The following is a 14,040-nucleotide window of genomic DNA, read 5'->3' on the forward strand; positions in this document are numbered from 1 at the left end:
TAATGTTGGTGGATAAAGTTCTGTTTCTGATGTCATATAGTTTCTTCGTTTAAAAGTCTCGATTGTGTGTCTTTGAACATATTTATTTATTTATTTGTATTCCGCCTTTATTATTTTTACAAATAACTCAAGGCGGCGAATATATCCGATATACCTTCCTCCTATTTTCCTCACAACAACAATACTGTGACGTGAGTTGGGATGTCATAGACATTGAGCTATAATATACAGTATATCACAGAAGTGAGTACACCCCCTCACATTTTGTATGTATTTAAGTATATCTTTTCATGTGACAACACTGAAGAAATGACACTTGGCTACAATGTAGTGAGTATACAGCTTGCATAAGAGTGTAAATGTGCTGTCCCCTCAAAATAATGCAACACACAGCCATTAATGTCTAAACTGCTGGTAACAAAAGTGAGTACACCCCTAAGTGATAATGTCAAAATGGGGCCCAAAGTGTCGATATTTTATGTGGCCAGGCCACCATTATTTTCCAGCACTGCCTTAACGCTCTTGGGCATAGAGTTCACCAGAGCTTCACAGATTGCCACTGGAGTCCTCTTCCACTCCTCCATGACGACGTCATGGAACTGATGGATATTAGAGGCCTTGCGCACCTCCACCTTCCGTTTCAGGATGCCCCACAGATGCTCAATGGGGTTTAGGTATGGAGACATGCTTGGCCAGTCCATCACCTTTACCTTCAGCTTCTTTAGCAAGGCAGTAGTCATTTTGGAGGTGTGTTTGGGGTCGTTATCATGTTGGAATACTGCCCTGCAGCCCAGTCTCTGAAGGGAGGGGATCATGCTTTGCTTTAGTATGTCACAGTACATGTTGGCATTCATGGTTCCCTCAATGAACTGTAGCTCCCCAGTACCGGCAGCACTCATGCAGTCCCAGACCATGACATTCCTACCACCATGCTTGACTGTAGGCAAGACAAACTTGTCTTTGTACTCCTCACCTGGTTGCCGCCACACAGGCTTGACACCATTTGAATCAAATAAGTTTATCTTGGTCTCATCGGACCACAGGTCATGGTTCCAGGAATCCATGTCCTAAGTCTGCTTGTCTGCAGCAAACAGTTTGCGGGCTTTCTTGTGCATCATCTTTAGAAGAGGCTTCCTTCTGGGATGACAGCCCTGCAGACCAATTCGATGTAGTGTGCGGCATATGGTCTGAGCATTGACAGGCTGACTCTCCACTCCCTTCAACCTCTGCAGCAATGCTGGCAGCACTCATGTCTATTTCCCAAAGCCAACTTCTAGATATGACCCTGAGCACGGGCACTCAACTTCTTTGGTGGACCATGGCGAGGCCTGTTCTGAGTAGAACCTGTCCTGTTAAACTGCTGTATGGTCTTGGCCACCATGCTGCAGCACAGTTTCAAGGTCTTGGTAATCTTCTTATAACCTAGGCCATCTTTATGTAGAGCAACAATTCATTTTTTCAGATCCTCAGAGTTCATTGCCCTGAGGTGCCATGTTGAACTTCCAGTGACCAATATGAGAGAGTGAAACACCAAATTTAACACACCTGCTCCCCCTTCACACCTGAGACCTTGTAACACTAATGCATCACATGACACCAAGGAGGGAAAATGGCTACTTGGGCCCCATTTGGACATTATCACTTAGGGGTATACTCACTTTTGTTGCCAGCAGTTTAGACATTAATGGCTGTGTTGAGTTATTTTGAGGGGACAGCACATTTACATTGTTATACAAGCTGTACACTGGCTCGTGAGAACTGGTAGCGCTGGTGGTGGGAAGCTCTGCCCACCCACCGGGACGTCATTACGTCCCATTTTTTACCCTCTGCATATGCACAGAAGGCTCTGCGCATGCGCAGAGGAGGCGCAAGCATGCTCAGATTCCCAAACCGGTAGCGAAGGTAAGTCCATTTCACCACTGCTATACATTGTAGCCAAGTGTTATTTCTTCAGTGTTGTCACATGAAAAGATATACTTAAATATTTACAAAATGTGAGGGGGTGTACTCACTTCTGTGATATACTGTACATTTAGTATTAAATGTTTCCCAGTATTAGAAATATTCCCTTACGTGATTTTTCGCTGTAGTCTTGCCTTCCCGCCATAGATTTTGATTGCCTTTCCAAATTTGATCTCTGTGAAAGACATCACACACGTGTCATATTAGCTTATGATTCTGCTGTGAGTTAAGTTTAAGGATTGCCAAACTTTTCTCTTTAATACCTAAATGTTTATATTTTAATTAATATTACTTGATAGTGAGATTGTTCAGTACTTAGTGTTTTATTGTTATGCTCTCTCCTATTATTATTAGGAGTTCTGGAAGAAGCAGAATTCTACAACATTGGGTCTCTAATCAGACTAATAAAAGACAGATTGGAGGAAAAGGATTACACCATAACCCAGGTTGGTTGGGAAATGTCAGAATTATATTTAAGAGAAATTGCAAACAAACGTGCCCAGAATATTAAGTTTCATTTTACAAAAAAAACTGAACAACGATAAATGTTACAAGACTGGGAATAAACAAGCCAGCATTTAATTGTTAAAGCAGGAGCTGTTTTAATTCAGTTAATTTTGGGGTATTTGTTATTCAGTGTTAATTATGCAATTGGAAAGAATGATTCTTGAAAATTCAGTCAATATTTTTGGGGAAAAAAATCATATGTGGGAGCTGTGAAAAGGCAGTACTCCTGGCACTTGGTCTTTGATTGTTGTTATGAGAGAAGTGAGAAGCTGGAAAATGTCCTAGGAATTTGCATATTAAGCTACTTGTCCATATATCTTCCATTTGGATTGGCAGCAATTCTCATACAGTACTGTAACTTTTCCCAACCAGGGGCCTTCCAGATGTGTTGGCACAATTTCAGTTTCAACCATAAATGATCAAAGCAATATGGGCTGGGAATTCTGGGAAATGAAATCCCAACCCATCTGGAGGTTACTGAAATGAGAAAATCTGTGCTTTTAGATCTCTTTTAATTGGAGATAATGACTAAATCTTTTAAGGCAGATTGCGCTTTTTATTCTCATGTGTGGCCTTGCTCTGAATCTCCATGTGAGAATAGTGCAAAACGTTTCATTTCAAGGCATGAAATTTTCAGATATGAAATTTCATGTCTCTCTCCTCCTTCCAAGTTCAGAACCGCTCACTCCTTTTGCCTTATAATAAATCACATCACTCATAAAGCAGCACTACTTATTTTGATTGCCAGAAAACTCTAACTATCGGTTGCTTCTGTCTTTTCTATAGCATAGAGTTCTCTTCACTATGACCCAGAATTGAGGATGGGAAGCAACTGCCTGGCTTTGTTTATTAATAGAAAATCTGGACAGGTAGACAGGAAAGTCCTTGCTGATATGATCTGTTGTTCCTTGTCCTGTTTCTTCTAGGTGCCACCAAAGCATGTCTACAGAGTACTGCAATGTCAGGAGGAAGAGCTCACACAAATGGTTTCTACAATGTCAGATGGGTGGCGCTTTGAACAGGTATACAAGATTATTTAATTCATTTATTAAATTTATTAAAAGATTATGAATATAGGTTTCCCAGTGTAGAATTGGATAGTGATTTCTCTCTTAGCTTTTACAAGTAATTCACGAACCAGATTCAAAGAAGGAAAAAACATGCTATCGACCTAATAAACTTTATTAGTCATCCCTCCTTCCCCCCCACTTCTGACTGCATTCCTGGGAATAGGTTCCACTAAACTGTATGGTGCTTAACTTTTTAATAAACCTGTGTTGTTCTGTAAGCACAGGTAAGATTGCAGACATAAATTGTGACTTGGCAATACTCCCAATTCTTAGACTATATAAGTTTAAGATTTATAGATTTTTCAGATCCTAGAACATTCCAAACTTAATTGGAGATCGAGGGGAAATATTCCTTAGCTCTTTCTATGGCATGATAAAAATCTTTTGGCAGATTGAATCTTTTCTGGCTCTATTGAAAAACACGGTTACATTTCTTTTGTTTCTTGTCATATGAAGACCACTGTGGAGGATAAATGTGCTCACATTAAGTCTTCTGCACTAATCCTAACATTTGCCCTCTTCAGATCTTATGTTCCTTTTCAGACCAGAAGTGTTCCCAAATTTTGCATCATTTGGCCTAACAAGCGTTCATTCATCTCTTTCTACAGTTGGTGAATATTGGGTCATCCTATAACTATGGGAATGAGGATCAATCAGAATTCCTGTGCGTTGTCTCGAAGGAACTGTGCAGCTCACCCAGTGGCCTCTGTTCTGAGTCCAGCCGGAAACTCAAGGTTAGAGCAGTCCTTAAAATCCAGAAATTTAAATGACTTATGTTCTAAACTCTCTTTTCAGCTATCAAATGGCAAATGTGTTAAGACTTGTTCTTTGATGTTCCCTATCATGTCCAATCTAGTTTTAGAAATGTTTATTTCTAAGCCTTTTCTGCCTTTTAAAAATATTATTTCTGGAAGGATAAAAAGAGTGAAGACTCTTTTTATAAGGAGAGATGGAGCAGAATTACATTTTGATACCTATTTTCTTTCATAGATATGATAATCCTAAATTCAAATAAATTTGTAGTTCTTCAGAATTGCAAGCATTTTGCTCACACCTGCATGGTATTGTCCTGCTTGGTTTTCTGTTACCTGATATTCCAGAGTGAGGTACTTTCTGAAGTGAGGTGATTAGTCCCAAGTTCTTCATTGACAAAATATTAATCATATAATGTGTTTATGTATTTACATCCAGATACATGATCTAGTTCAGCAAAGGTAACATGATACCTTTGAGAGATATTGTGTCCACCAGTCTCCCTATTCCACCTCACTTTTTAAAAGGTTTTTTTTTTTAAAGTAAAACAGGAGGAAGATGAAATATTGCAGAACAAAGCACATATATTTTCAGGAATGGGGAACTCATCAGATTTGTAGACGACATAGCCTGCACTCCAGAAGAAAGGGTTAAGATACAGAAGGATCTTGACTTGAACATTGGGTCGTATCTGACAAAATGAAATTCAGTGGTGAAAAAAGTAAGGTTTTACTTTCTAGGCAAGAAATGCCAAATGCACAGGTACAGTATAGGTGGTACCTACCTCAATAGTAGTTACTGTGAGATGGATCTTGGAGTCGTAGTGGACAATCAGTTAAATATGAGCCAGCAGTGTGCTGCAAGTGCCAAAAAAGTCAACATAGTCCTAGGCTGCATTAACAGAGGGATAGAATCAAGATCACATGAAGTGTTGATACCATTTTACAATGACTTGGTAAGGCCACACTTGGAATACTGCACCCAGTTTTGGTTGACACAATGTAAAAAAAAGTTATTGAGACTCTAGAAAGAATGCAGAGAACAGCAACAAAGATGATTAGGGGACTGGAGGCTAAAACATATAAAGAACAGTTCCTGGAATTGGATGTATCTAGCAGTTTGATGAAAAGAAGGACTAGGGATGACATGATAGCAGTGTTTCAATATCTAGGGAGTTGCCACAAAGAAGAGGGAGTCAACCTATTTCCAAAGCACCTGAAGGCACAAGAAGCAAGGGATGGAAACTAATCAAGGAGAGAAGCAATCTAGAACTAAGAAGAATTTTCCTGACAGTTACAACAATTATTCAGTGGAACAACTTGCCTCCAGAAGTTGTGAAGGCACCAACACTGGAAGTTTTAAAGAAGAGATTGGACAACCATTTGTCTGATATAGTATTGCCTGAGCAGGTGGTTGGACTAGAACACCTCCAAGGTCTCTTCCAACTCTATTATTCTGTTATTTCCTAGTCTTAAAATTATTCTCTCAGCCTTTGGGCTATCCCAGTTAACTAAACCCAAAGCTGAAGCTCTGTTCCAGAATCTTTACAAAAGAGGTTGAATCACCAGGCCCTTACTGGTGATATTCCTATTTCTGTTGTTCCTTCCTTAGGTGCCACCTGCTGTAACACAGAATTCTGAGGAAGACCCAGAAAAAGAACAGCAGAATGACGAGGAGCTGCAGCTGCAAGACGTTGAGAGGCAGGAGGAGGCACCAGTGCAAGCCGATGGTGGAGGAGCTTCAAAAGAGGGTGCATGGAATGCCTGTGTGGGCATCAAGCAATATACAGAAGCTTAAGGCTAGTGAGAGGTGGGCGAAAACTGTGCATTTGGCAGCTGTTGCACTTTGGTCTGAACTGTTTATTTTAATACTAAATTTGTAGCAAGCTCCATCAACCCAAGATTCCACCGATTCTTTTTCTTCTTGTGACCTTTTAGAGGCCTTTTACTTTCTGCTCTTTCCATTTTTCACTCCTTCTGCTTTTTTTGTTATTTTTTTTTTCCTTTGATCCTTCTTCCAAGCCTGTCTTTTTCTCCATGAGCCAAGAATCCTGCGTTGTAGACTAGTTTAGACTTTGGGCCTCTCTTTCCTGTTCTGTTTTGTTAAAGACAACACATCATCGTCACACCTTTTATCCATTATTCACCCGGCACCTTCCTTTTTCTTGGATTTTTTTTTTTTTTTTTTGCGCTGAGATGTAGGTATCTGGACTGAGACCATTTTGAATTTGTCTTCCAGCATAAGCCTCATGATTCTGAGAAATGGAGTATCACAGTAGAAGATTAAAGGCAGGAGAAGATGACTTCTCAACATACAAAGCAGCCTTTAAAAAAAAATGAAATGGAGAGTGAGCTTTCTGACTTGGCTGTATCTTTCTTTATGGGTAATACTTTTCCAGGGTCTCATACAAAAGTCTTTTCTACCTCTGTTCTTTGAGATATCATTAACCGGAGAAGCCAGAGATCAAGTTTGGTTCTTCTGCATGCCAATTGTGTGCTACGCTTTTGGCAGCCACGCATCCTCCCATCACCAACAATATATTGTTACTTATATTGAGATCTAAAAGAAAAACCAAAGTTTCGTGTTGCAAAAAAAAAAGTCTGTCTTTGCTGAGGGCAAATTTTGCCATCTGCATTTTCTTACTATCTTCGTTACTCAGCTGTATCAAGGTACCTCCTGTTTCTTGCCAATCTTCCTCTTACCTGGAAACCAGAATGTTCTGTAATGTGATATCTCCTTTTGTGGACAAGGGAGGGCTTTGATGTTGCTTCTGCTGGGAAGACTGTCTCATTTCCTGCTTGAGTCCTGCCTGCTTCAGAGAGTACATTGCCTGTCAGCTCTGTTATGCACTCCCTCTACATTGGCTGCTTTTCAGCTTCAGGTTCCCCCCCCCTTGGTCCCTTTCCTTCTCTTTGTTCCTATAAACTCAACAGACCTTCTGCCATGGACATCAATAGCAGTATATTGTTTGTGGAAGTATCTCCCCAATGGCTGGGGTCAAACGAGGGCTGGTCTTCAGTGGCATGTCAGTGCATCATTTTGTTTCCTCTCCCCAAGATGTCTCCTGAGTCAGTAACCACAAACTATGCATTCCCATACTTGGTTGGACCCCATACATTAACCACATGCCTTGGGGCAAATTGGGGGACAAAAGAGCGAGATACTGCATTTTTGGGTTTCTTGACTGGATCCAAACATGGAAGTAGGCAAAAGGTGTAGCTCCTCTTCTCTTCCCCTTGTAGATCTCAACAGGGAGAAAAGCCAGACAATTAAATGAAAAAGGGGTGCCCAGTTCCCATCCTCCACTGTACAATGTACTCATGTGTCTCCCCTCAGGATTGGGTAGATGGGGAAAGGGATGAGTTATCTCTGGATGAGGAAGAACAACAGTCATTCCCCAAATCCATCAGGTGCTTCCAAAAAAATCAGATTTTCCTGAGTATTTCAGGAAAGGCTGCAAATCTCTTGGGCCCAGGCAGCCAGAATCTGTCACTCATTTTCCAAGACATGTTCTTGAATTAGAACAGGATTGTGAGGGATGGCTCCTCCATGCTCTTGACACCCCATACCTCCCCTCAGACTAGAATGTCTCATACCTCTACTGTGAATGTCCCTGTGGCAGAAATTGCTTTTCATTTCACAAAGATGTGAAAGATGCACCCACAAATCCCCGAAGACAGGAAAATGGAGATCCCCAACGCTGAGCTTGTCAATCGAAAGGTTGGCAGTTCAGCAGTTTGAATCCCTAGTGCTGCGTAACGGGGTGAGCTCCCGTTACTTGTCCCACTTCTGCCAACCTAGCAGTTCGAAAGCACGTAAAAAATGCAAGTAGAAAAATAGGGACCACCTTTGGTGGGAAGGTAACAGCATTCCGTGCGCCTTTGGCATTTAGTCATGCCAGCCACATGACCACGGAGACGTCTTCGGACAGTGCTGGCTCTTCGGCTTTGAAACGGAGATGAGCACCGCCCCCTAGAGTCAGGAACGACTAGTACATATATGTGAGGGGAACCTTTACTTTTACCTTTATAAGAACCACTCTCTTTGTGAGGGGAGAGACAGAATTTACTTCTTCCCCTCTTAGGATATTTATGGGTACAATCACTCCATAAGTCAACAGTATGCAATACAACAAATATGTTAAGTTTATTGAATAAAAGCTTGAATATAATTGTTCATTTAATATATTTCTCAATTCTAACACAGCTAAATAGAAGTACACATTGCTGTTCAATCCAATTTCCCCAAATAATGGAAGCAGAGATATTATCTAAATAAATTATCAATTACTAAAGTTGTTTTGAAGGTCCTTGACTGGATTTTTTAGAGTGGAAAATACAGTGGGAGAAGTAGAGGCAAAAGTATCAAAAAAAATATAATAAGCTCTTAAACGCTACACACACTCTTTGCATTAACTCTTCACTCAGAGTTCTTCTTCATCTCCTGTTTCATAGCATTTATAGCATTAGACCTTGATCAGCTACTTCTCATCAATCCTATTATAAATATTGTTACAATTTCCAAATTGTAGAAAAATATTTGAGCAGTTCTTAATTGTGGAAGATTTTTTTTTTATCCTGGCTTTTATAATTATTATAAATAACTCAAAGAAGCAAATATATCTAATACTCCTTCCTCATTGTTGTTTCCCAACAATAATCTTGGGCTGAGAGAGAGTGACTGGCCCAAAATCACCCAGTCAGCTTTATGTCTAAGGTAGAACTAGAATTTACAGTTTCCTGGTTTCTAGCCTGGGTGCCTTAGCCACTAGACCAAACTGGCTCTCTTGTACTTTACAAGTGGCACTTCTTGGTACTTTTAATCTTTTCATCATTCTTTCTAATTCATTGCTTTAGTGTACTCAGTCATGCTATTGAAATTCTATGCACCTAGGTTTTGGATGGATTTATTTATTAAACTAAATATTTATCATATAGTTTATTAAGCTTATTATCATTATGATTATTGGAAGAGGTTATTTGCTGGTCATATATTCTACAAAATGTATACATTCAACTGCAATATCAATTGTCTATGGATCAGCTAGCTCAAATCACTTTTCCAGTATACTTTTGCTACCTCAGTCATGGCCAAGGCTTCTACTCTAAGATTCAAAGAGAAAACTGGATCCAAATTATGTCAAGAAATCCGACTGGGAAAAGGAGAAGCTCACACAAGTTATGAACAACTAGCTAAGGCTGCTGTTGCTTTCATGATAGATTCTTAACCAGAGGTAAGGCAGTTAGTGTTGCCTCAAGGAAGTAATGGTGGCTGACAAATAGGAAGGTAACTCTAATTTCAAATTGGGCCTAATATTGGGTGTGTATATATGGTAATTTCGGTCAATCGGAGGTAAGGACACACTCTAGCAAGAAAGGTTCTTCATCATCACTCTGTACCTGGACCCTTTGCTTTATGGCCACTTTTTACTGGAACCAAATTGTAATCCTTTTCTTCTGCCCCAATTCCAGGATTTAGTTAAAAAGGATTGCCGCATACTATACATTGGATGACCAGTCAAGATCTACCTGAGCAGAATAGAGGAATTCAAACTCTTTATTTTTCTTGGGATGATTTCTCAGAACTATAAAAACACACTATCCATACTCACCAGGGGGATCAAAGCTTGCATCAGACATTCCCATGAGACCTAGAACAAGGCAGGCAACTCTACAGGGAACTCTAGCCCACTTGCCTAGAAGAATGGCTTCTTTGAGGGTGCCCTCAATGCTAGTGCCCACTTGGGAGACATCTGTGGGGTTTCCACGTAGAACTCTGTGTCTTCCTTTATAAAACAGTGTAAACCTCACTTGCGCCTCTTGGCCAAAAGCATTTTAAAAATTACAGAAGATAACTGATAACAAGAACTAGGATTCTATCTTCAGAGGCAGCCATCACTGTAGGAAAACTATAATGAACTTACTGTGAAAGTTTTTTTTTTTTTTTACAATGGGGACAGAACATTCAACACATCCTGATACATTAAAAAGGAGAAAATATTTGCTCGCAAAGATTTATAGTCTAATGTATATACTGTTCATGCACTTCTTAGGGTTTCTTTTCTTCCTTTGTGATCTGGAATATCAATCCAAAACGGGGAAGGAGGTATACTCTCACAGAAAGCAATGTCAGATATTTTATAGCTTTGCCTATGGAATGAAGGGGAAGGAAAAACTCCCTTTAGAATGTCATGTCTTTGCTGTAAAAAAAACAACAACCCTTCATTGTAAATCTAATTTCCTGTTCCTATTCTCCCACCTAATAACCTTGAAGATTACAAAGAGGGCCTGGTGGCTCAGCAGACTAAAAGCATTGTGATTAACGCCAGCTGTCTGCAATTACCGTAAGTTCGAATCTCACCAGGCTCAAGGTTGACTCAGCCTTCCATCCTTTCTAAGGTAGGTAAAATGAGGACCCAGTTTGTGGGGGCAATAAGCTGACTTTGTATAAATATACAAAAGTATGAAGGCTATTGCTTAGCACATTGTAAGCCGCCCTGAGTCTCCGGAGAAGGGCGGCATATAAATAAAATAAAAATAAAAATAAAATAAAAATAAAGGTTGAATTTGATATTCCCAAGAAAACCAGGTTTTAGATTAGATTACCAGCAGCAATCCAGGACTGATTTAGGTATTCTTAAAACAGTTGATTTAATCTGTAATCAGAATAGAGATTATGGCAATCAGTTTTACCATTTAAGGTTTTCTAATACTGTCTCTATAGCAGGACTATCAAACTCGCAGCCCGTGGGCCAGATGCGTCACACGTTGGCCAAGCCCACGCCCAGTTTAGCAAAGGGGAAACCAGTCCCGATACATCACGTGACACCGCCGTGACGCCATGGGTTTGACACGCCTGTTCTATAGGAAGAATCCTATTGTTGGTCTTTTGTATAGGGGTACCCATATTTACCCTCTTCTCAGTGTATAAATTCTTTTGCTGTTGAGCAACATTGGCCTTTTCCAAGGATTATGGGCTTGACACATAGATGAGCTTTGTCTTTTGTTGTAAAGGAAGGATCAAGGCATCCCTAAGGCTCAACTTGCAAAGCGCTCCTTTCAGTGATCATCTGCAACGGGAGGTTCTAGCAGAAAAGGTTTCTTAATCTTTTGTCTCTGCAGGAATGTCTTGGCTCTCTGCTGTGGCCTGAAGGTCAGATAGTCTTTGAGACCACTGGTGCTTTGTATTCACCTGATTCCCCCCCCCCCGCCTTCCAGCTGCTTTTCTAGATACTACTTTTAGCTTTTCTCATGCATCCTGTTCATTTGTTTTGTCCTCTCTTCTCCTGTTTCCTGCCCTTGTTCCTCCTTGCCATTTTTTTTAAAGCTGTTACAAACCAGATGTCTCAGGATATGATGCTAATGATGATCAATGTCTCTCTCTCTTTTTAAAGTTAACTTTTAAATCTTTATTTTTGTACTGTTATTTAAAAAAAACAAATCACAATGGGGTGGGTTGTTAGAATAAGATGAAATATTGTATTTTCCAGTTTCTAAGCAGCACCCTCTAATTGCTGTATGTTCTGCTATTCTTCAAAACACTGGGTTACTTTTCTTACCCTTGTGTTATTGTTGGGAGACGTGGCATGCACTTTCAGGAACTAATTTCTTCATGGCCTCCAGAATGGACTTTTCATGCTGTCACAGCTTCCCCTGCTGGGGAGAACAAAGTAAAACAGACAGAACTTCCTTCTAGCCTTGCATGTTTCAGGCTTGCTCAGTGTGGGAATAGACGAGGTTCTGGAAAGGACCTCAGGAGCTTCTAACAATGAATGTCCTGCAATCCCTGTTGCCCTTTGTGGACAGCTATCTCCATTACATGAGTTCTAACATTTTGGCATGCAGGAATACCCTTGCAGTGTGAAAGAGAGGAAGCATGAAGAGATGCAGTAGCTCCATCTTTTGCTCTTTGCATTGCATATAGTGTTTTTCGAGAGTTCCGTTTTTAGCTGCAAAGGGCAGCATAAGAAGTTGTGTAAGAAAATACACCCCTTTTTGTAGAAAGAAACCAGCTGGAGTATTTCTCCTTCGATAGATATGCTTCTAGATGGAGAGCTTGGCTCATGTTCAAATAACAATTCTTCCTTGGAAGCAGATCCAATAATAAACCTTATGCCTTTAGACTGAGAAGGAGAGTGTTGTCCTTCTTGAACAAGATTTTATTATTCCTGAAAGTACATCACTAAGCAGATCACATTGGCTTGGTGTGAGCCGCTTTGAGTCTTCGGAGAAAGGCGGCATACAGTTTTAACAAATAAATAAATAAACTGCACCAGATTTTACCAAAAAACAGCAGTGTCTGAGGGGAAAGTTAAGAGAGACGTTGGAGGGTTGGGCAGTGTGTGTGTGTGTATGTGTGCAATCTTTCGATGCAAGCCCCATCACTTTTGTACACATGTTGTGACATCATCATATGTACCAAAGGGTAGACTTTGCAGTGCAGTTTGACTCCCCCCCCGCCAAATTGGATGAAAACAAGCTACGGTTTGTTGCTGCTGAAACGTGCCCCATGAAGATCTAAAGGCAAGCAAACTGCAACATGACAAATATTTCATTTTCCTTCCAAATTCTCCTGTTGCCGAAGCAATTTTTCCAGCCGCTGGTTTCCCAGGCCTGTATTAATTTGTTAGCTTTTCCAGATTTGCCATCTGGTAAGCAGAGCAAGGGAGTGGGTGGCAGGAACTCCAAGAGAACAGCCTAGAGAAGAGGGGCTGGTGTTGTTTTCTTTATACGTGTACCATTCCATGGAAGACCTGCCCAAAAGAAAGCATGTCCATGCGGGCAGCTTTAAAGATATACAAATGTCCTCTAGCATGCAACTAGCCAGACCACGAGAGAGAAGAAAACGGATTTGATTCAGCAATAACGTTGGTTTGATTTTTACCTGGTCGATCAATTTCACTTCTATTTATCTTGCAGTTGCCATCTCTATGGCTGTTTGGAGATACCTTTTTTTTTTAAAAAAAAATCCCTATGGAATAGACATTAGGAGCAAAAAAATATAGTGGGGAGATGGAGTTATGCATTCTCTAATCCTTCCCCTTCCAACCAATTGTATGATTCTGTTAAATTTCTATGATTTTGGGGATGGTTCACAAATTCAGGTTCCCAGATGCACAACTGTAACTGTAATTAGCCAAATACTTTTCTTACTCACATTTTCTCCATCCCAAAAGGTCAGGCTGAAGGGAAGCACATAAATTCTTCCCTATAGCCTTTCTTTCTTGTGATACTTGAGGAGAGTTAGTAACAATACTCTAATGGATGAGCATCTGCCCTTTGATACACTTGAATGCATGTGTTTCTGCATGCACACGCAGCCACCTAAGTACGTGTTTCATTTCAGTGCTCCAGGAAATATCATAGCCATTTATGTAAATCAACAGGACAAATATTACTTCTAATATAAAGCCACGTGTTTACTACAAAGATATCCATAATTCTGTTAATTGAGACAGCAATTTTTAAATTGTGTCCAAGGATGCTGTGTAAAAACTCTTGAATAAATTTCACTATCTCATTACTATGTCTCATGTTCTTGTGCCCTTAGAAAATATATACTCATCAGAATGTACATAGGAAACACATGCTTCCATAATGGCATTTGACTCCATCAACACATTTATTTTGCTGGACAGATAACAGGATTCTAGAGGAAGGAGGAGGAGAACAGCTAAAAGGTTGAAACCCAAGCAAATGGAGATTTGGCCTGCTTCTCCTTGGTGCCAATCGGGCCTTTTCCCAGCAGG

General features: G+C 40.2%; 1 protein-coding gene across 2 annotated transcripts in view; it reads left to right on the forward strand.

Moving 5' to 3' along the window:
* KCTD17 (potassium channel tetramerization domain containing 17) overlaps positions 1-13,814 on the forward strand; it is a 31,228-nt gene extending 17,414 nt beyond the window's left edge. Inside the window, exons 3-7 of one of the 2 annotated variants that reach the window (XM_034402739.3) lie at positions 2,317-2,408; positions 3,396-3,491; positions 4,148-4,273; positions 5,904-6,101; positions 6,531-13,814. In XM_034402739.3, the coding sequence (XP_034258630.1) occupies positions 2,317-2,408; positions 3,396-3,491; positions 4,148-4,273; positions 5,904-6,089 (500 nt within the window). In that variant the 3' untranslated portion in view covers positions 6,090-6,101; positions 6,531-13,814. Of the gene's footprint in view, positions 1-2,316; positions 2,409-3,395; positions 3,492-4,147; positions 4,274-5,903 lie in introns of both variants that reach the window. The other variant, XM_034402738.3, reaches the window with a different exon arrangement.
* The last annotated feature ends 226 nt before the right edge of the window (positions 13,815-14,040 follow it).

Source organism: Pantherophis guttatus, chromosome 7 (genome assembly GCF_059756535.1).
Source record: "Pantherophis guttatus breed Tessera chromosome 7, ASM5975653v1, whole genome shotgun sequence".
Lineage (NCBI taxonomy): Eukaryota > Metazoa > Chordata > Lepidosauria > Squamata > Colubridae > Pantherophis > Pantherophis guttatus.